The sequence below is a fragment of the Aethalodelphis obliquidens genome, unplaced genomic scaffold (assembly GCF_003676395.1).
Source record: "Aethalodelphis obliquidens isolate GAN/ISIS:26980383/991018 unplaced genomic scaffold, ASM367639v1 scaffold8, whole genome shotgun sequence".
Taxonomy (NCBI): domain Eukaryota; kingdom Metazoa; phylum Chordata; class Mammalia; order Artiodactyla; family Delphinidae; genus Aethalodelphis; species Aethalodelphis obliquidens.
The window spans coordinates 11,812,306-11,829,614 of NW_020837952.1; the positions used below are offsets into that span (position 1 = coordinate 11,812,306).

The 17,309-nt window shown below is 43.4% G+C and overlaps 1 protein-coding gene across 2 annotated transcripts in view; it reads right to left on the bottom strand.

The window, feature by feature from the left end:
* PPM1H (protein phosphatase, Mg2+/Mn2+ dependent 1H) overlaps positions 1-17,309 on the bottom strand; it is a 262,221-nt gene that overhangs the window by 70,190 nt on the left and 174,722 nt on the right. For both annotated transcript variants that reach the window (XR_003432865.1, XM_027106890.1), the window contains exon 5: positions 15,147-15,231. Coding sequence is in view for 1 of the 2 variants with exons in the window: in XM_027106890.1 (XP_026962691.1) it covers positions 15,147-15,231 (85 nt within the window). In the remaining variant the exon portion in view is untranslated. The remainder of the gene's footprint in view (positions 1-15,146; positions 15,232-17,309) is intronic.

A 17,309-nucleotide genomic window follows, 5' to 3' on the forward strand; every position in this document is an offset into this window, starting at 1 on the left:
CCCCCATCTTAACCCTTATGTTGGCCCTTTAACCTGCACACATTTACGAAACACAGTAAGTGGGCAACAACAGGCCTGTGATCCATGCCAAGTATGAACCACAAATAGGCACCCACGACGATCCAGTTAACAAAAAGTTACAGATCTGCACACAACCTGGCCATGAGGATGCTCCTCAAGTAGCGAGAAGAAATCATTTAATGATACGAGTGATTAAACCCGCATAAATCCACAAAAAGAATCCTGTGCAATCACATACAAAGGTGTTATACAGAATATGTACTTACACAGAAAGAGCTGATCTATTTGTGAAAAACTGCATATCAAACAATGCGTCTGTGAGTGTGCAAGTGTATGAGCTTATGTGAATCGTGTCATATATATACACAGATCTATATAGGACATACATGTATACATAAATGAGTATGCATGTGTATAAACATAGGTACACAATACACATATACATTACATAACACATAGGTTAGGATGCAAAGGCCATTCCTAAGTACATTTTGTACCCTCGTGCCCTTTCTCCTGGAATACATTGCCTGGGCAGTTGTACCAGGAGAAGTCTGCAGGGTAGCTGGGAACTCCCCAGCAGCTTGCTGTCTGCAGGGGCCACCTCGCCCCTCCTTCTGGGGATGGGCAGCCTCAAAGGGGCCTTGAACCGCCTGTCACCTGTGACATCCATTGCCCCTTCACATGCAGAGCCTTTCAGGGCCTCAACAAAACTCCTGCTTCCCCCCTTGTAACAACAGGCTACCGTATTTCATCAGTTCTAAGATGCCCTTTATTAGATGCGCCATTATTTCGTTACCTCTAAGGAAGGGCAAAAAAGCTGCCAATTAAACGATGCACGGTGTTTTCTTTCCCACTTCAAATTTTTAATTTATTATTTTTGAAAGAACTCCTTTAGATGTAGACAAAATTCTATTATCTATCACCATTGTGCATATTTAGGAAGGAATATATAAGTGAAGTGAATCGGTTAAGATCGTTCCAAAACGTTTTCACATTTAGAATCCAATGGCACTCACTGCTTTCCAACTCTGAATCATCCCGTGTTCGTGATTTTCCACACAAGAGCGGGCTGTGTTTCAGGGGTGCGTTGGTCATGCAGCATTTCTTAAACAACCCACAGAAGAACTGCAAGACAGAAGCCAGCTCTGCAACCTTCCGGAGCCCGCCTGCTTCTGACTCCCACTTTGGGAATGTGGCTGAGCAAGTCTGGTCACTCCTCCCCAAGCCCCTCTGCACGACTAGTTGCATCCAAAAAGTGCTTCACTTCTGTCTGCAGGGTTTTCCTTCAAGCTGCTGGATGCCAGTCCTGAAGTTGTGGTGCTGCTCTTTTGATGTCTGCTCATGCTTAGGAGATGACAGCCATGTCATGCCTGCCACCTGGCTGACAGCAACAATCAACTGTAAAATATCCCAACTTCAAGTATGTCAAAGGTAAGAGGAAAAAGCGTGCCCTAGCTCTGAGGAATTACTGTGATACTCATCCCCCATTGATACGGATGTCACATCCTTGGATTTCTCTCTCTTTGGGGTATTTTTCTTCCTCTGGCTGGTTGCCACAGCACATTTCACATCTTACATGACACATTTTCCATTACAATCAGGCCCACCACAGAATGCATGTGTATTCCATGTGTACCTAGGACATATCCCGCCATGACATATTTTTACACTGCTTTAAAGTCACCATCTGTGGTAAAGTAGCAGGATACAAAATTAATTCACAGAAATCTTTTGCATTCCTATACACTAATGATGAAAAATCTGAAAGCGAAATTAAGAAAACACTCGCATTTACCACTGCAACAAAAAGAATAAAATATCTAGGAATAAACCTACCTGAGGAGACAAAAGACCTGTATGCAGAAAACTACAAGACACTGATGAAAGAAATTAAAGATGATACAAACAGAGGGAGAAATATACCATGTTCTTGGATTGGAAGAATCAACATTGTGAAAATGACTATAGTACCCAAAGCAACCTACAGATTCAATGCAATCCCTATCAAACTACCACTGGCATTTTTCACAGAACTAGAACAAAAAAGTTCACAATTTGTATGGAAACACAAAAGACCCCGAATAGCCAAAGCAATCTTGAGAAAGAAAAACGGAGCTGGAGGAATCAGGCTCCCTGACTTCAGACTATACTACAAAGCTACAGTAATCAAGACAGTATGGTGCTGGCACAAAAACAGAAATATAGATCAATGGAACAGGATAGAAAGCCCAGAGATAAACCCATGCACATATGGTCACCTTATCTTTGATAAGGGAGGCAAGAATATACAATGGAGAAAAGACAGCCTCTTCAATAAGTGGTGCTAGGAAAACTGGACAGCTACATGTAAAAGAATGAAATTAGAACACTCCCTATCACCATACACAAAAATAAACTCAAAATGGATTAAAGACCTAAATGTAAGGCCAGACACTATCAAACTCTTAGAGGAAAACATAGACAGTACACTCTATAACATAAATCACAGCAAGATTCTTTCTGACCCACCTCCTAGAGTAATGGAAATAAAAACAAACAAAAGGGACTTAATTAAACTTAAGAGCTTTTGCACAGCAAAGGAAACCATAAACAAGACAAAAAAACAACCCTCAGAATGGGAGAAAATATTTGCAAATGAAGCCACTGACAAAGGATTAACCTCCAAAATTTACAAGCAGCTCATGCGGCTCAATATCAAAAAACTAAACAACCCAATCCAAAAATGGGCAGAAGACCAAAACAGACATTTCTCCAAAGAAGATATACAAATGCCAACAAACAAATGAAAGAATGCTCAACATCACTAATCATTAGAGAAATGAAAATCAAAACTACAATGAGATATCATCTCACATTGGTCAGAATGGCCATCATCAAAGAATCTACAAACAATAAATGCTGGCGAGGGTGTGGAGAAAAGGGAACACTCTTGCACTGTTGGTGGGAATGTAAACTGATACAGCCACTATGGAGAACGGTATGGAGGTTCCTTAGAAAACTAAACATATAACTACCATACGACCCAGCAATCCCACTACTGGGTATATACCCTGAGAAAACCATAATTCAGAAAGAGTCATGTACCAAAATGTTCATTGCAGCTCTATTTACAATAGCCAGGACATGGAAGCACCTAAGTGTCCATGAACAGATGAATGGATAAAGAAGATGTGGCACATATATACAATGGAATATTACTCACCCATAAAAAGAAACGAAATTGAGTTATTTGTAGTGAGGTGGATGGACCTAGAGTCTGTCATACAGAGTGAAGTAAGTCAGAAAGAGAAAAACAAATACCGTATGCTAACACATATATATGGAACCTAAAAAAAGAAAAAGAAAAAAAAATGCTCATGAAGAACCTGGGGCAAGATGGGAATAAAGACACAACCCTACTAGAGAATGGACTTGAGGATACAGGGATGGGGAAGGGTAAGCTGGGACAAAGTGAGAGAGTGGCATGGACATATATACACTACCAAATGTAAAATAGATAGCTACTGGGAAGCAGCCGCATAGCACAGGGAGACCAGCTCGGTGCTTTGTGACCACCTAGAGGGGTGGGATGGGGAGGGTGGGAGGGAGTGAGATGCAAGAGGGAAGAGGTATGGGGAATATGTGTATGTATAACTGATTCACTTTGTTATAAAGCAGAAACTAACACACCACTCTAAAGCAATTATACTCCAATAAAGATGTTAAAAAAAAAAATCACCATCTGCATCCTAGTTGTAGGTTTCCTTCTTACCAACGTTTTCAATACTCACTCCTGTTGTATTTGTCAGACCTGATGGAGTTATTGATGTTAAAAAACAACAGCAACAACAAAAAAACTCAAGAACTAAGTACAAATAGAACAAATAGGTGGCAGATGAACGAAAAATGAGATGCTAAAATATAATGGGACACATACCTGTTGGTTTTCTGAGGAAAAGACACACTTATTAGTGTATCTTTTTGTGTAATACTCATGAAAGTTTGCATAGTCTATCTTAGCTCAGGCTGTCATATCAAAATACCACAGAATGAGGGATTTAAAACAACAAAAAATTATTTCTCATAGCCTGGAGTCTGAGAAGTCTAAGACCAAGATGCCAGCAGATTCACTGCCTGGTGAGGGCTCTCTTCCTGGCTTGCAGACTGCTGCCTTCTTGCTGCATCTCACAAGGCCTTTCCTCTGTGCTCTCGTGGAGAGAGAAGTCAAGCTTTCTGGTATCTCTTCTTATCAGGAAACTAATCCTATCAAATCAGGGCCCACTCTTATGACCTCATTTAACCTTAATTACTTCTGTAAAGGCCCTATCTCCAAATTCAGTACATTGGAGTTAGGGCTTCAACATACGAATGTGAGGGGAGAGATACATACATTCAGTCCATAATATGCTGTTATATGTATACATGTTTATATATGTACATACACTCAGAGTCATGAAAATATTATACAGTATTACCTGATGGTTTTCTTTTTAATTTATCTATATTCATGAATATTTCTACCATTGAACATGGATTACTTTCATTTTAAAAATACTCTAAAATTTGTTATTTTTTGAGAACCCAGTTATTACACTATGTCTTAAAAAATTATTGAAAGGAGCTTAACTGCCCCTTCTTACTCCAATAGTTTGAGGGAATGCTAAAATCATTGGAAAGCGCCACCCCAGGCAGAGGCTTGGCTCCAATGCAGGAGATGCTGAAGCACACTGCTTCCCAATGGGCCAGCACAGATATTTTGTTCTCAGAAGCAGAGTGGCCCAGCAACTTGGGGACTCAAACATTTCTTAGGATCTGCCCAGCATTCAAATAACATGGACTGGTTAGCGTTACTTCACTAGTGCTGGCCTGCCCTGCTGGAAGCATCGCTCAAGTCAGCACTTTGGAATCTTGAGCCTCGAAAGCGATTTTACTTATAATACAGTGTAAGCAACACACACAAATTTTAGAGTCTGCAAAACGTGGGAGCTGGAATTTGTTAGGTTCCTTTCAGTAATAAAATCCAATGATTTTCTGACCCCAAACTTGTAGGATTCATGGACAATTCTGGCATATTTTACTCCATTGCTCATACCTGGGCAGCTCATAAACATGTATATATGACGACTGCCCCTTTCCAAGGCACATCTCCTAGGGATGCTGGCCTATTAAAAACGTGGACCTTAATGGGATCAATATCCAAAATGGGAGCAAGCACACATCTAAGGTCCCATGTCCACCTGCAAAATGAAAATTCTGGACACTCTCCTACACCCTCCTTATTTATCTGCTATGCTTGGATATATTTTAGCTTTTTCTCTTTGATGATGCTATTTGGATATATGTATGTTAGAAACATCTGCGTGATGACACAAGTAATACCAGCTACACTTAAATATGTTCATTATTTTTAAAACCTCAGTTACACTTTAGAGCCTAGCATAGCACTGATCACAGTAAAGGCTCTAAATAAGTATCTGCTGGAAGAATGAATACAGAACATTCTGACCTGCTTTACACAATCACCTTTTGTGATCATTGAAACTTTACAAAATAATACAACATAGCTTTCAATCTTTAGAAAAAGATAAAACTTAGGTCCACGGCACATAAAAACAATCTTGGACACGCATTACATATTTTGGATTTAGTTAACTTTTTATCATTTCACAGATACCTTCCTGTAAAACAACAAGCACGTGGGTGCAGACATACCATTGAAAACCCCATGATATTTTACAATCCTAAGAACTAAATTATATTATGTCTCTCCTCTACTGAGTAAGCATGCCAACCAGAAACCTAGAAATGTGTTTTATACTAAAATCCAATTTAAAGTGTGCTGGCCCGCCGCATGTAAAAAAAACAAAAAACTGGACCTCTTTTTGTACCTTCATTTTTATCCTGAATTTTGAGGCTTTCCTTCAAGGAAGCATAACTGAATGCTCCTAACTGAAGGGAGAGGGGTGGAGGTACACCCGGAGTTCGGGTGTGCACCACAAATGGTACCTGGGAGGAAAGGCCTGGTAACCACTGCCCACGCAAAACCAAAGGCAGGTGGTCAAGAGTCTTTTAAGGACTCTGGAGAGTACAGGTTTGCTAAAGAAAAAAAAAAAAAAAAGAGGGTAGGACATATCCTTGACACTTAAGTGTCTGGGCAGCTAATAAGAATACATTTCCAGACATGGTTACATCTGGCTAGGAACAAGAAGAGGCATCTTCTCTAGAGAAAGGATGCTGGAGTAACCTGCTGTGTCAAGAAATGCCAGGACACCAGAGATGGGGCGGGAGGATTGAGCATCTTCTTCCGGCTGCTCTCCTCTCTAGTTCTGGGCAGAAACCAGCTTCAAGGGAAGGGGATGGAGGTGAGCACAGCACTGTGAAGACACACAACCGTCCCATCCCAGTTAAGAGTCTCTGAGTCACAGAGGGATTGAGCCGTCCTAGGAGGGGACAAGCCAGAGGAAGAGAGGCCTTCTGGGACCTTCCAGGAAGCCTCTCAGTAGAGCAGAGTGCGTCCCCGAACCCAGGTCTGTGTCGCTCCAGAGTACATGGACGTGAGCCCCACCATCCTGGGCTAGGGGAGAGCTTTGAGCACCTTGGGGATGCAAGGCGGGGAGAAAACAGGGAGTAGAAGCAGGAACCCAGATCCCAGGGAGGGATACGTATGTACTGGGCTTGGGAGGAGGCTGAGTACCAGGCTTCCTGCGGACACTGAGACGGTGCTTCCCAAGGTTCCTCAAAATTGCCTGCTGGGGAACACAAAATGCTTCCTCCTTCTAATAAATTTTCCTTCTGCTGCTTTGTGGTCAGCTTGCCAATAAGTAGTGCCAGCCAATAAGGTTTTGGGGTATCCAACCAATGGAATTCACACAACTAACACATGAGCTCCTGCAGGTGTAGGCACCAGGGGTTAGGGATTCAAAATATAAAAAAGAGACCCCTCCGCTTAGAGCTCACGCATTAGCAGGGGAGAATGAGGAAGGCAGAATGGGTGGAAATGGGCTACATTCAGGGGTAAGGAACAAAGAGTGGGGTCAGAGCGAATCTGAAAAGGATCTTCTTTTCATTGTTTCTAAAATTTTTTTTAATTTTTTTATTGAAGTATAGTTGATTTACAGTGTTTCAGGTGTACAGCAAAGTGATTCAGTTTTTTTTTTTGATGTCTAATCTTATCTGTTACGCTTATAAGTTTTTTGTTTTTTTTTTTTAATTTTTGGCTGTGTTGGGTCTTCGTTTCTGTGCGAGGGCTTTCTCTAGTTGCGGCGAGCGGGGGCCACTCTTCATCGCAGTGCGCGGGCCTCTCACTGTCGCAGCCTCTCCTGTTGTGGAGCACAAGCTCCAGACACGCAGGCTCAGTAGTTGTGGTGCACAGGCCTAGTTGCTCCGCTGCATGTGGGATCTTCCCAAACCAGGGCTCGAACCCGTGTCCCCTGCATTGGCAGGCAGATTCTCAACCACTGCACCACCAGGGAAGCCCACAAGTTTTATATATATATTTTTTTTTTTTTTTTTCAGAATCTTTTCCATTATAGGTTATTACAAGATATTGAATATAGTTCCCTGTGCTGTACAGTAGGACCTTGTTGTTTATCTATTTTATATATAGTAGTGTATCTATGTTAATCTCAAATTCCTGATTTATCCCTCTCCCCCACTTCCCCTTTGGTAACCATAAGTTTGTTTTCTATGTCTGTGAATCTATTTCTGTTTTGTAAATAAGTCTATTTGTATCTTTTTCTGGATTTCACATATAAGTGATATTTTCTTTCTCTGCCTGATTTACTTCACTTAGTATGATAATCTCTAGGTCCATCCATGTTGCTACAAATGGCATTATTTCATTCTTTCTTATGGCTGCGTGATATCCATTGTATATATGTACCACGTCTTCTTAATCCATTCATTTGTCGATGGGCACTTAGGTTGCTTCCGTGTCTTGGCTACTGGAATAGTGCTGGTATGAACTCTGGGGTGCATGTATCTTTTTTGAATTAGAGTTTTCATCTTTTCCGGATATATGCCCAGGAGTGGGATTGCTGGGTCATATGGTAGTTCTATTTTTAGTTTTTTAAGGAACCTCCATACTGTTCTCCGTAGTGGCTGTATCAATTGACATTCCCACCAACAGTGCAAGAGGGTTCCCTTCTCTCCACACCCTCTCCAGCATTTACTGTTGGAACAGTTTATTTATCCATTCTACTCTCCATGGCACTTGGATAGTTTCCAGCTTGGGCTCTTACAAACAGTGCTGCTATGCACATTCTTGTCCTTTGGTGTAAACAGCGGTAAACACTTTGTTAGGTATATACCTAGGAGTGAAATTGCTGGGTCAAATCCTTTTTCGAAGTAGTTTTTCCAATTTCCACTCCCATCAGCAGAATATGGAAAGGCAAAATACTCATGCATGAAATGAGAAGTCACATTCCAGAAGAGGAATGTAAAGTCATCTACCTAGAAAAATTTTATATGAATTAATTCTTTAAATGTTTAGAACTCTCAGTATGTGAAAGCAAGTTATCAAAATGAGGATTTTCAGTGTTCAATATACCTCCTTTAAAAAACCGAATAATCTCTCCTCTTTCTTGCCCTTCGGGGGGAAAAGAAAACTTTGTCAGGTTATATGAGAGGAGGTTTGGAAGCCTTACATTTCAAGATGATTTATCCTGATAGAAAGTCTAAGGTCACAAATGAAATGAAATTAATAAAGTCGGCCAAGCCACTGGTGATCACTAACGGTCATACGAACAGTCAAAGGAGATGGCTCTCCCAAAGCCAAGGCTGGTTGCCTGATGTACAGTGCAGGAGGAGAATATTCTGGTTTGGGTTAAAAAAAAAAAAAGAAGAAGAAGAAGAAATGTGGAATGACCGAGACCTAAATACATATGGGTTGGAGTCTTTCATTAAAAAATTCTCCCTGTCTTAATTTGTCCTTAAAATCTCAAAGTAGCAAAAACCAAGCTTGCATATATAAGCTATTACAGAACTGGATATTAAATAAAGTTCTGTCTGGTTTATGTGGATCTCAAGGAAGGTTCACATTTAAATTTCGACATGGGATTGCACTCATCAGCCACAGAGAAGTAGCATGCCCCCAAAACAACTTTAAAATTATAAAACTGAGATCTTATGATAAAGGAGTCACATGGAAACTGGAATACAAATAGAGATATTAAACAAAATTGCCAAAATCTGTCAACTCTACGACAGTTTAACGTATAGAATAAGGGGTAAAAAGTGTTCATTTACATAAAACATATAAGGTTTCCATATTCGTATGCCTAATGCTTTTTCTTCCCCAGTAAAAATCTGGGGAAAGGCGTTCATTTGTAGAGTGAACAACGCAGGTCAGCAAAAAGGATATGCCTGCATATCTCCAATCTCTTTGCATAAGCAAATGGAATTGAGACATTTTATAAAAGGCCACAGTAGTCCCGATGACAGGACGGGCATGAAAAAGTTCATATATAGTTACATTTGAAAGCTAAGACATTTTATTTTGCCCCTGATCTAGGCCCTATTGTAAGCACTACAAATATTAACTCATTAACCCTCATTCCAACCCTGTGAGGGTCCTGCAATTACCCTAATTCACAGATAAAACAACTGAAGCACAGAAAGCATTTTACAGTTAAGTTTTTGCCCTAATAAACTTCAGTGAATCCTGTCTACCTCTCTCAAAGCATATTTGACTTTGATATATTTAAAGGATGTATGACATTATCTTGCTTCCTTACACTAAGATCAATTCTTCAGGGACCCTGTGGGCAGACGGCTCCAGCTTTATGTGCCCAACTTTTTACTCAGAATGTTTTGGGGGATAGGGGCTTTAGAGTCTAAAGATCATTTATGTATAGCAACTGCGCAGAAAGACTGATTTTTTTTAAAAAAAGAAAATGTAGGGATTCCTTCTCATGATGATTTTGTTCAGCTGTGTGGAATCCATTTTCTTAGGTCTGCATAGTAGGTTTAGAATGCCTCCATGCTAAGTTTCTGACCTCTCCCAACCTGGAATAAATAATACATCCGTTTATATTCATTTTCAAAATGAGGTTCTAGAAGTAGCGAGGTTCAGTTATAAGGGCTAATGTATTCAGAGTCTTCCCGGAGCCAGGGAGTGCTCCTAGGGCAGCCACATATAAGTTCTGCCCTGAAAGCCTGGGCAGTGCCATTTCATGCTCTAAAATTCTCCTGGCTTCTTCATGATGCTGGTGTGATCAATGGAACTTACAGGAAATATGAAAAATGTCAACCACTCTAGCCTGCCGTCTTTTTTAATTCAAGATTTTGAAACTCAAATGCAGTTTTGCAAAGGGGGGTTAAATGGGGAGAGAGGTGGTGGGGCTGGAGTGGATTTGTCCCTGACTCAGCCATCAGGCAAAGCAGAGTGGTGGTGAAGTTGTCTCCCTGTGACTGCAGCCAGGCTCCCGGGCTTAACAACCTGCTCTCAAGGTTAAGGGCCATGTCGAGGTGGCAGGCCAGCCATTTTTACTCACTAGCACATATGACCCTTCCCAATGATAGCATCTTGTCTTAAAAGCAGGTTCAGGCTTAAGGAATATACTTCTTGGGAGATAACTCTTGAGCGTGAAAAATCCCAGAGAGCCAAGAGGTACAATGCTGTCCCCCTTGAAACCTTTCCAAGCTCAGCACTAGGGAAACGGCAGACAAATCAAACCAGACTTGGTGTAGAAGGCTGCAGGCAGTTCCAAGGACACCGCAAGAAATCACCTAAGATAATGTTGCACTTGTGTGTATCAAATGTGCATTTGAAACCCACTTTCATCTCTTCTGTACATTGCCCTTGATGATAAACAGCTGCAGACTTGGATTATCTACAAGGACAGACGTTCATTATTTGAAGGTTTGATGATACCAGCACATCTTAACGTAATCAAATCAGAGTTTATAAATATGTCTAGGCAGAATGGAGGGGGAAGCCATTACTCGCACACCTCGGGGCTTATAGAGGTCCCCCCTAGAGGGAGACCCATTTCTAGCTGTCACCCGAAGTAAAAGCGGGGGTGATTTCCTGGAAGCTGCAGCATCAGAGCAGTAAACGCTGCCGAGAAACGTCCACAAACCAGACCACTTTCCCTCCTATCTGGGCATCGACTCCATCAAAACATTCTGTCCAGCTTGGTGGACCCCCTTAAATATTTTATTTCAATCATCCTGGAAACGTTAAAAAAAAAAAAAAAAAAAAGCCCAGCGAGAAAAAAAGCAAGGCTTAGTCATGACTCGTAGGATCATCAACTCTCCCTGACTGCTGGGGCAGAAGTGCATGGCCCCTGACCCCTCCATCGCACACCTGCCACATTCCATGTGAACAAGTCAAAACCTCAAGCCTGCTTGATTAATTGCCCAGCCCAAGAATCTACAGAACAAAGTTCACATTACCCAGAGAGCCGTCTGAAGGGCCCTCTGAGGTCAGGATGCAAGACCAAACAAAATTAATGTGCCTGCACATCCATCATCTTGTAATCTGCTTCCAGTTCTGTAATCCCCGAACGTCTGGACTGTGCATACCAAGAACATTCCTGTCCAACGTGGATCAAAACGATTCATGTACAAAGGGCTCCGAACCCTCCCCACCTCTAAGAAAATCATTAACCATTTCTACAAGTCAAACAGCCCTGGGACTGCAGTCAGCTGCTCAAACAAGTCTCTAGGGACCTGGAAGTTTTCATGATTCTATCCTAAACGTCTCTTCAGACATCATGAAAATGAAATTTGATTTGACCTAAGAATAAGGAATACATTGTTAACTTTCTGGTGACGTACTAATTCATTTAGATTATGTAAAGGATACAACAGCTCTCACTGCACAAAAGTGGTTCACAATTAGTTCAAGGGAACTGATGTTCCCCCAAAATGAACTGGTTGGATTAGATGCACCTAAAATTATAAGATACATATTGTATTTTATGTTATCGTGAGATTACTTTTCACTATGACCTCAGAACATGTAATGAATATTTCAATGGAAGTATTCCTATACATTTCACTCAGGAAGGAAGGAGATTCAGAGACATTCATTGTGTGAGAGACCTGAGGTCACACAGCTCTTGTTTGGGCTGCGCTGAGAGAAGCCCACATCACCCTGTGTTTTCCTCTCATAATTGATATTATTTTTAAGATTTTATGCTATAAACCTCCCAGTTCTCTGAAATCCATTACATAAAGATTTCACCACAAGGTTATTTTATGCTCCCAGCCCCCTAATGCTCTCCAATACTTCACCACAAAGATTCACATCACAGATCATGTGAACATTATTACTGGATTTCTTCATTCCAAAGCACACATTCCTAGATTCCTGATGGAATAGGAAGTTGGACAACCAGGATATTTTATGTTTTGGTCATTTACACTCCTGTTGTCTGAGGAGAAAAGTTTTAGGTATAATTTCCATATAGAGAAGCCTATACGGTTTAGGAGTGAGGATGACGAAGAATGGGGACAGTGTTCTCACCTTTTAGAAATTCAGATATTAAAACTCTATTCTGGGGGCTAATAGTGTCCATTGATTGTGCAAGAGTAACACCAAAATACACATTAATTTTAGGACCATTAGGAGTGATTCTGAAATAAACATAAAGGGACAATATCACTGAGGTGTGAAGACCAGTAGAATTTGAAGTGGCAAGACTCTGATTCACCCAACAATAACCAAATGAGTATTACGTGCCACAGAAACTTCCACATATATTATTGCATTTCATCTTTGCACCTGCCTTCTGGGGTTTTCTGTGCCCATTACTGACAGTGAAGCTGGGGATCAGTGAAGGGCCTTGTAGAAATCACAGACGCAGTCATGTGACAAGGCTGAGCTCTGAAGCCACATGCATCTTATTCCAGCCGTCCCAAAACAGACCATTGATACTGGAATCTGAATCTGAACAATGTCAGCATTCCCCTCCCCCTCCTTAAAAGTTAATGTTTTAAGCTCTTGGTATCATTCTTGCCACGTGAAAATGTTTCAAAATAAAAAAAGTGGATCTGCTATTACTCATTGCCTTTAGCAGGAAAACAGGAAATGGTTTTTACTAAGGGTCACGGAGGTGATGGGACAGGGAGGGGCTGAGGAATGGGAGGCAAAGGCCTGGTGCCACTGTGAGAGGTTTCAGGGGAAGCAGGGGAGGTGCTGTGTGGTAATGACCCAGACATCAATACGAACACTGGCCCCTTTGGTCAACACACCCTGATTCAATACGAGCTCTGTGCTAGGTACTGACAACGTGAGGTCCCTAAGGTAAGGGGCCTGCCCTCCGGGACTCAGTCTGGAAGGGAACACGGGACTTGGAAAAAGCAATACAATACCACATGCTGACAGCCACGCTGTGGGCTTCCACAGGGCGCTGTGTGAGCACCGGGGACTGGCCCCCTGCGAGGGGTAGGGGACATGTCCTAGAGGAAGTGACATTTCTTCTGGGGTCTCAAAGTATGAGGAGGAGTTTTCCCGGCAGAGACAAAGGGAAGGGCTCTCCAGGCAGAGCATATTTCCAAAGGCATGGAGATCGGAGAGATCACGGTGTGTCCTGGAAATGGAAGACGGTTCTCCGTGGCCGCAGCCCGGGATGCACTGTGTCCCTGGTGAGGGCAACGAAGAAATGATGCTGGAGAGGTGGGCGGGAAGCCCAATTCTGGGTCTGCCTTCTGTACACTGCGGGGAGCCAGAGGTTTTTAGGGAAGAGAGTGACAAGATCTATGTGATGATCACGTGGCGGGGGCTTTGTGGAAGATGGACTGGAGAGAGTCAGCCAGGGGGCAGCGAGGCCGGCTGTTATGAACTCTACTTGGAAGGACCCTCGCAGCTCTGAAGTCCTCGGTGGCCCTCTGGTCTAGCTCTCTACTTTATAAGGGACAGACCAAGGTCTGGAAAGGTTAAGACACTTGTAACAAAGCTACCCAGCTGGTGACTAAGGATGGGGGCAGGATGAGGTCCTGCCGGCTGCTGCCAGTCCCTTCCCCCTGCCTGGATGGCCAAAGGAAGTGAAAGGCTCTAACATCTGGGCCCCCGGAGGGGCTTCAAGTTTACCTGCTTGAAAATAGCAACAGATAGGTTGGAAAATAACCGTAGTCAAAGAGGGAAGAAACGTTTTTACCTTGGCTTTGGACTCGTGTTGTCTTATGGACCAGGTAAGTACCCAAAGCAACACAGCTTAGCTACCGAGTAAAACCAACACAACGCAGTCAAGGGAATTGAGGGAAGTGCACGACTTCTTGCTAAATCAACCGAAGTCATCAAATCCTGACTGTTCCCACACGCTGGAATTCAGAGACGTGAGCGAAGTCCTTTTGGAGTAGGCTGGATCAGTTCTTTCCTAAGAGCAGACGGTCACTATCTTAGCCTTGTCATCTAAAAAGAAAGCCAGTTGGCAAGAAAACAGTTCATCCACAGAACTACTATTCACAGCTAGTGCCGAAAGATGCCCACTGCAAAGCAATCCTGTATGATCATCACCGTTGCAGAACTGAAAGCCTGAGCCTAACACCCTACCCCTGGAATGTGAGGGCAGGGAATATACCCTGTTCTTCAGAAAGCTCACATTTTCGAAGAAGCAAAAATTCTCAAGATCTGAAAAACCAAAACAGCCCTCCTAGAGTCCTCTCATAATTTCACTCCAAAGAGGGAGATCTAACATGGAGAATTTATTTTCAGGGTAGACACAGATTTTTTGACACCTGCATTTCTCCCAAAGGGCCCCTGAGACTTCATATCGGAGCAGGAAGTCCTGGTGTGTCATCAGACTCTGGGGGCTGCTCACATGACATTCAGACTCGTCTGAACCCCTCTGGTTGAGTTAAAGTGAGTGGCAGGCCTGGGGAAAACGTATCAGCATTCTTTACCACCACATTTCGTATAGTACATACCAAGCCATTAAAGGAAACAGAGCATGCCGTGTCTTTGATCAGTCACAGATGGGAGAAAACCAGCCACAATAATAAATTCACGGAGGTGGAGTGTGTCGTCACACACGGAGCCAGGATGTGTGATCCAGGAGGCGTGTATGGGGGGTGTTAACGCCATATGTCGTTTTACTGCTGTGGGCCTGCTCCCAGGTCAATAGCAACATGTTCCTCCAAAACAGCCCCGACGCCATCCCTGATGCAGCGGCGCTCTGCCAGACCTACGTGACTCTTACCAGGTACTGAAGTCGCTGGCGCTCAGTCTCAGGGGTGAATTCCGAAGACATGGGGATGATTTCTCCATTTCTGATGATTATGGCCCTGAAATGGTGAAAATGCATGTCAGCAGCCAATCTCATAAGTACCTCGATTCTGTCCTAACTCCATAGCTTAGTTCAGAATACACCTGAAACTCTCAGAGGATACTTTTTCCTCTGACCTGCACAGCAAAGCTCAGTGTTACCAACTCCCCACATTGTAAGTATCTTTAAGAGCATGACATTCTCGTTAGCTCATGAATCTGTGCCGTCCAATATGGCGGCAACCAGCCCCATGTGGGTACTGAGCATTTGAATCACAGTGAGTGCAAGCTGAGAAACTGAATTTTTAATTTTATTTAATTTTAATTCATTTAGCTTGAAGTTAAGCAGTCACAGCGGTCTAGTGTAGTAGATAGACAGTGCAGCTCCAGATCTCCATTCCTCAAAGTGTCTGTGAGCCAGCAGCCTGTTAGAAATGCAGACTCTCGGGTTCCACCGCAGACTTCCTGTATTGGAATCTGCATTGTCGTAAGATGCCCAGGGAATTCAGAGGCACGTTAAGAATCTAAGAACGCCGGACCTAGGCTCCTGAGTTTCTAGGGTAATATCCTGGGTCCAGGAAAACCACTCTTATCTCATCTTAAAGCTCAGGAAATTCACATACTCTCCAAAGTGTGCCTGACAGCTACTGCCGACTCCGGGACTTTTGAGAGAACAGAGTTCCCCAAAGCAGGCGTCTAAAAGAGGAGTTGCCGGATTGATAACTGTGCAGCAGCCTTCCCTAAGCCTGTTCTCGGTGGAGCCTCCTGTGCTCAGACCTTGTTCCGCAGTGGTCCCTGCAGCCGCCTGCCAGCCATCGATCAGTTGTGGCGGAAGGCTGCCATTTCTACGACAAATCCAAGTGGCTAGGGGAGCTGCATTCTATTCGAACCACAAAGCTCCTGGTATCAGGGAGCCAGAGACCTGGGGACCCAGCACACTTCTCTGTGAAGAGCCACAAGCACGGGGAATACCATCACTGAGCTCAGCTCTGGGTGGATGCCTCACTGACATGGGGAGGCTGCGTTTTTTGTGCCAAGAAGCCCTGGGCACCCCTCCCTCCCACCGCAGAGGCAGGCAGTCCCTGACTTGGCAACAATCCCTATAAGCAGCTGCAGCTGCTCGACCCCCTCCCCTGCTAACCCCTCCCCACCCATGCCCAGTTGCTGCTGTCATAGAAACCAGGGGAGGGGGGCAGGCAAGGGAGGAGATGACCATAAAAATCTTGCGGGCATTAGAGAATTTATGGATCTAGGAGAAAAATGGTGGAACTGTAAGAAAACGGGAAAGTTTTGCGGGGGCTGACCCTGGGAAGAGGGCGGCTCTTGCTGTAATACGCGTATCACTTCTTTTATAATGCCGCCAAAAATAGGACAGATTCAAGATTCCTTCTTATAAACCCAGAGTCACTTGTGAAATGCAACCCACCTCCCCCAACCCCAAGAAAGGTGATATCCGCCATTCACAAATCAGTGTGAGTTAACTGAAATCGTCTTTGTCCTACTTATCGGCTGAGAAGAACTGTAGTAAGAGTAGGGGTTTTGATAGAGGCTGGAGAAACCTGGAGAACTTGAAAGGAGGGGTCAGCAAGGTCAAGCTTAGGGCCTAATCTTAAAGTAGCGAGAAGGGCCCAGAGAATGTGGGGCACTAGAGCAAAAGGCATTATGCAGTAAATTCCCACAGCAATCTTCTGTTTCAAAATTTTGCTAAAAGCTAGTCCTAATTCTTTTCCCTCCCTTTTCCTACATGGCCCCTGAATTCCAGCTTCCAGGCTCAGACTAAGAAACAGTGGGTATCCGGGAGGGAAGTAAAAGATCGCGGTAAGAGGAGGAAGGAAGGGACGGTGGAAGGTGGGGTGTCAGGCAGCGTGGGCCTGTGGGGAGCGGCCAACCAGACCATGCAAGAGCCTCCTCCAGGACCTAAGTGTCAGGAGGTCAGGGGCCTGGTCTGTTTTGTTCACTCTCATATTCCAGATGCTTGGTATCTTGCCTGCCACCTAGCAGGAGCCCCATGAATATTAATTGAATATAAGAACAGATGAGGGCTTCCCTGGTGGCTCAGTGGTTGAGAGTCCGCCTGCTGATGCAGGGGACACAGGTT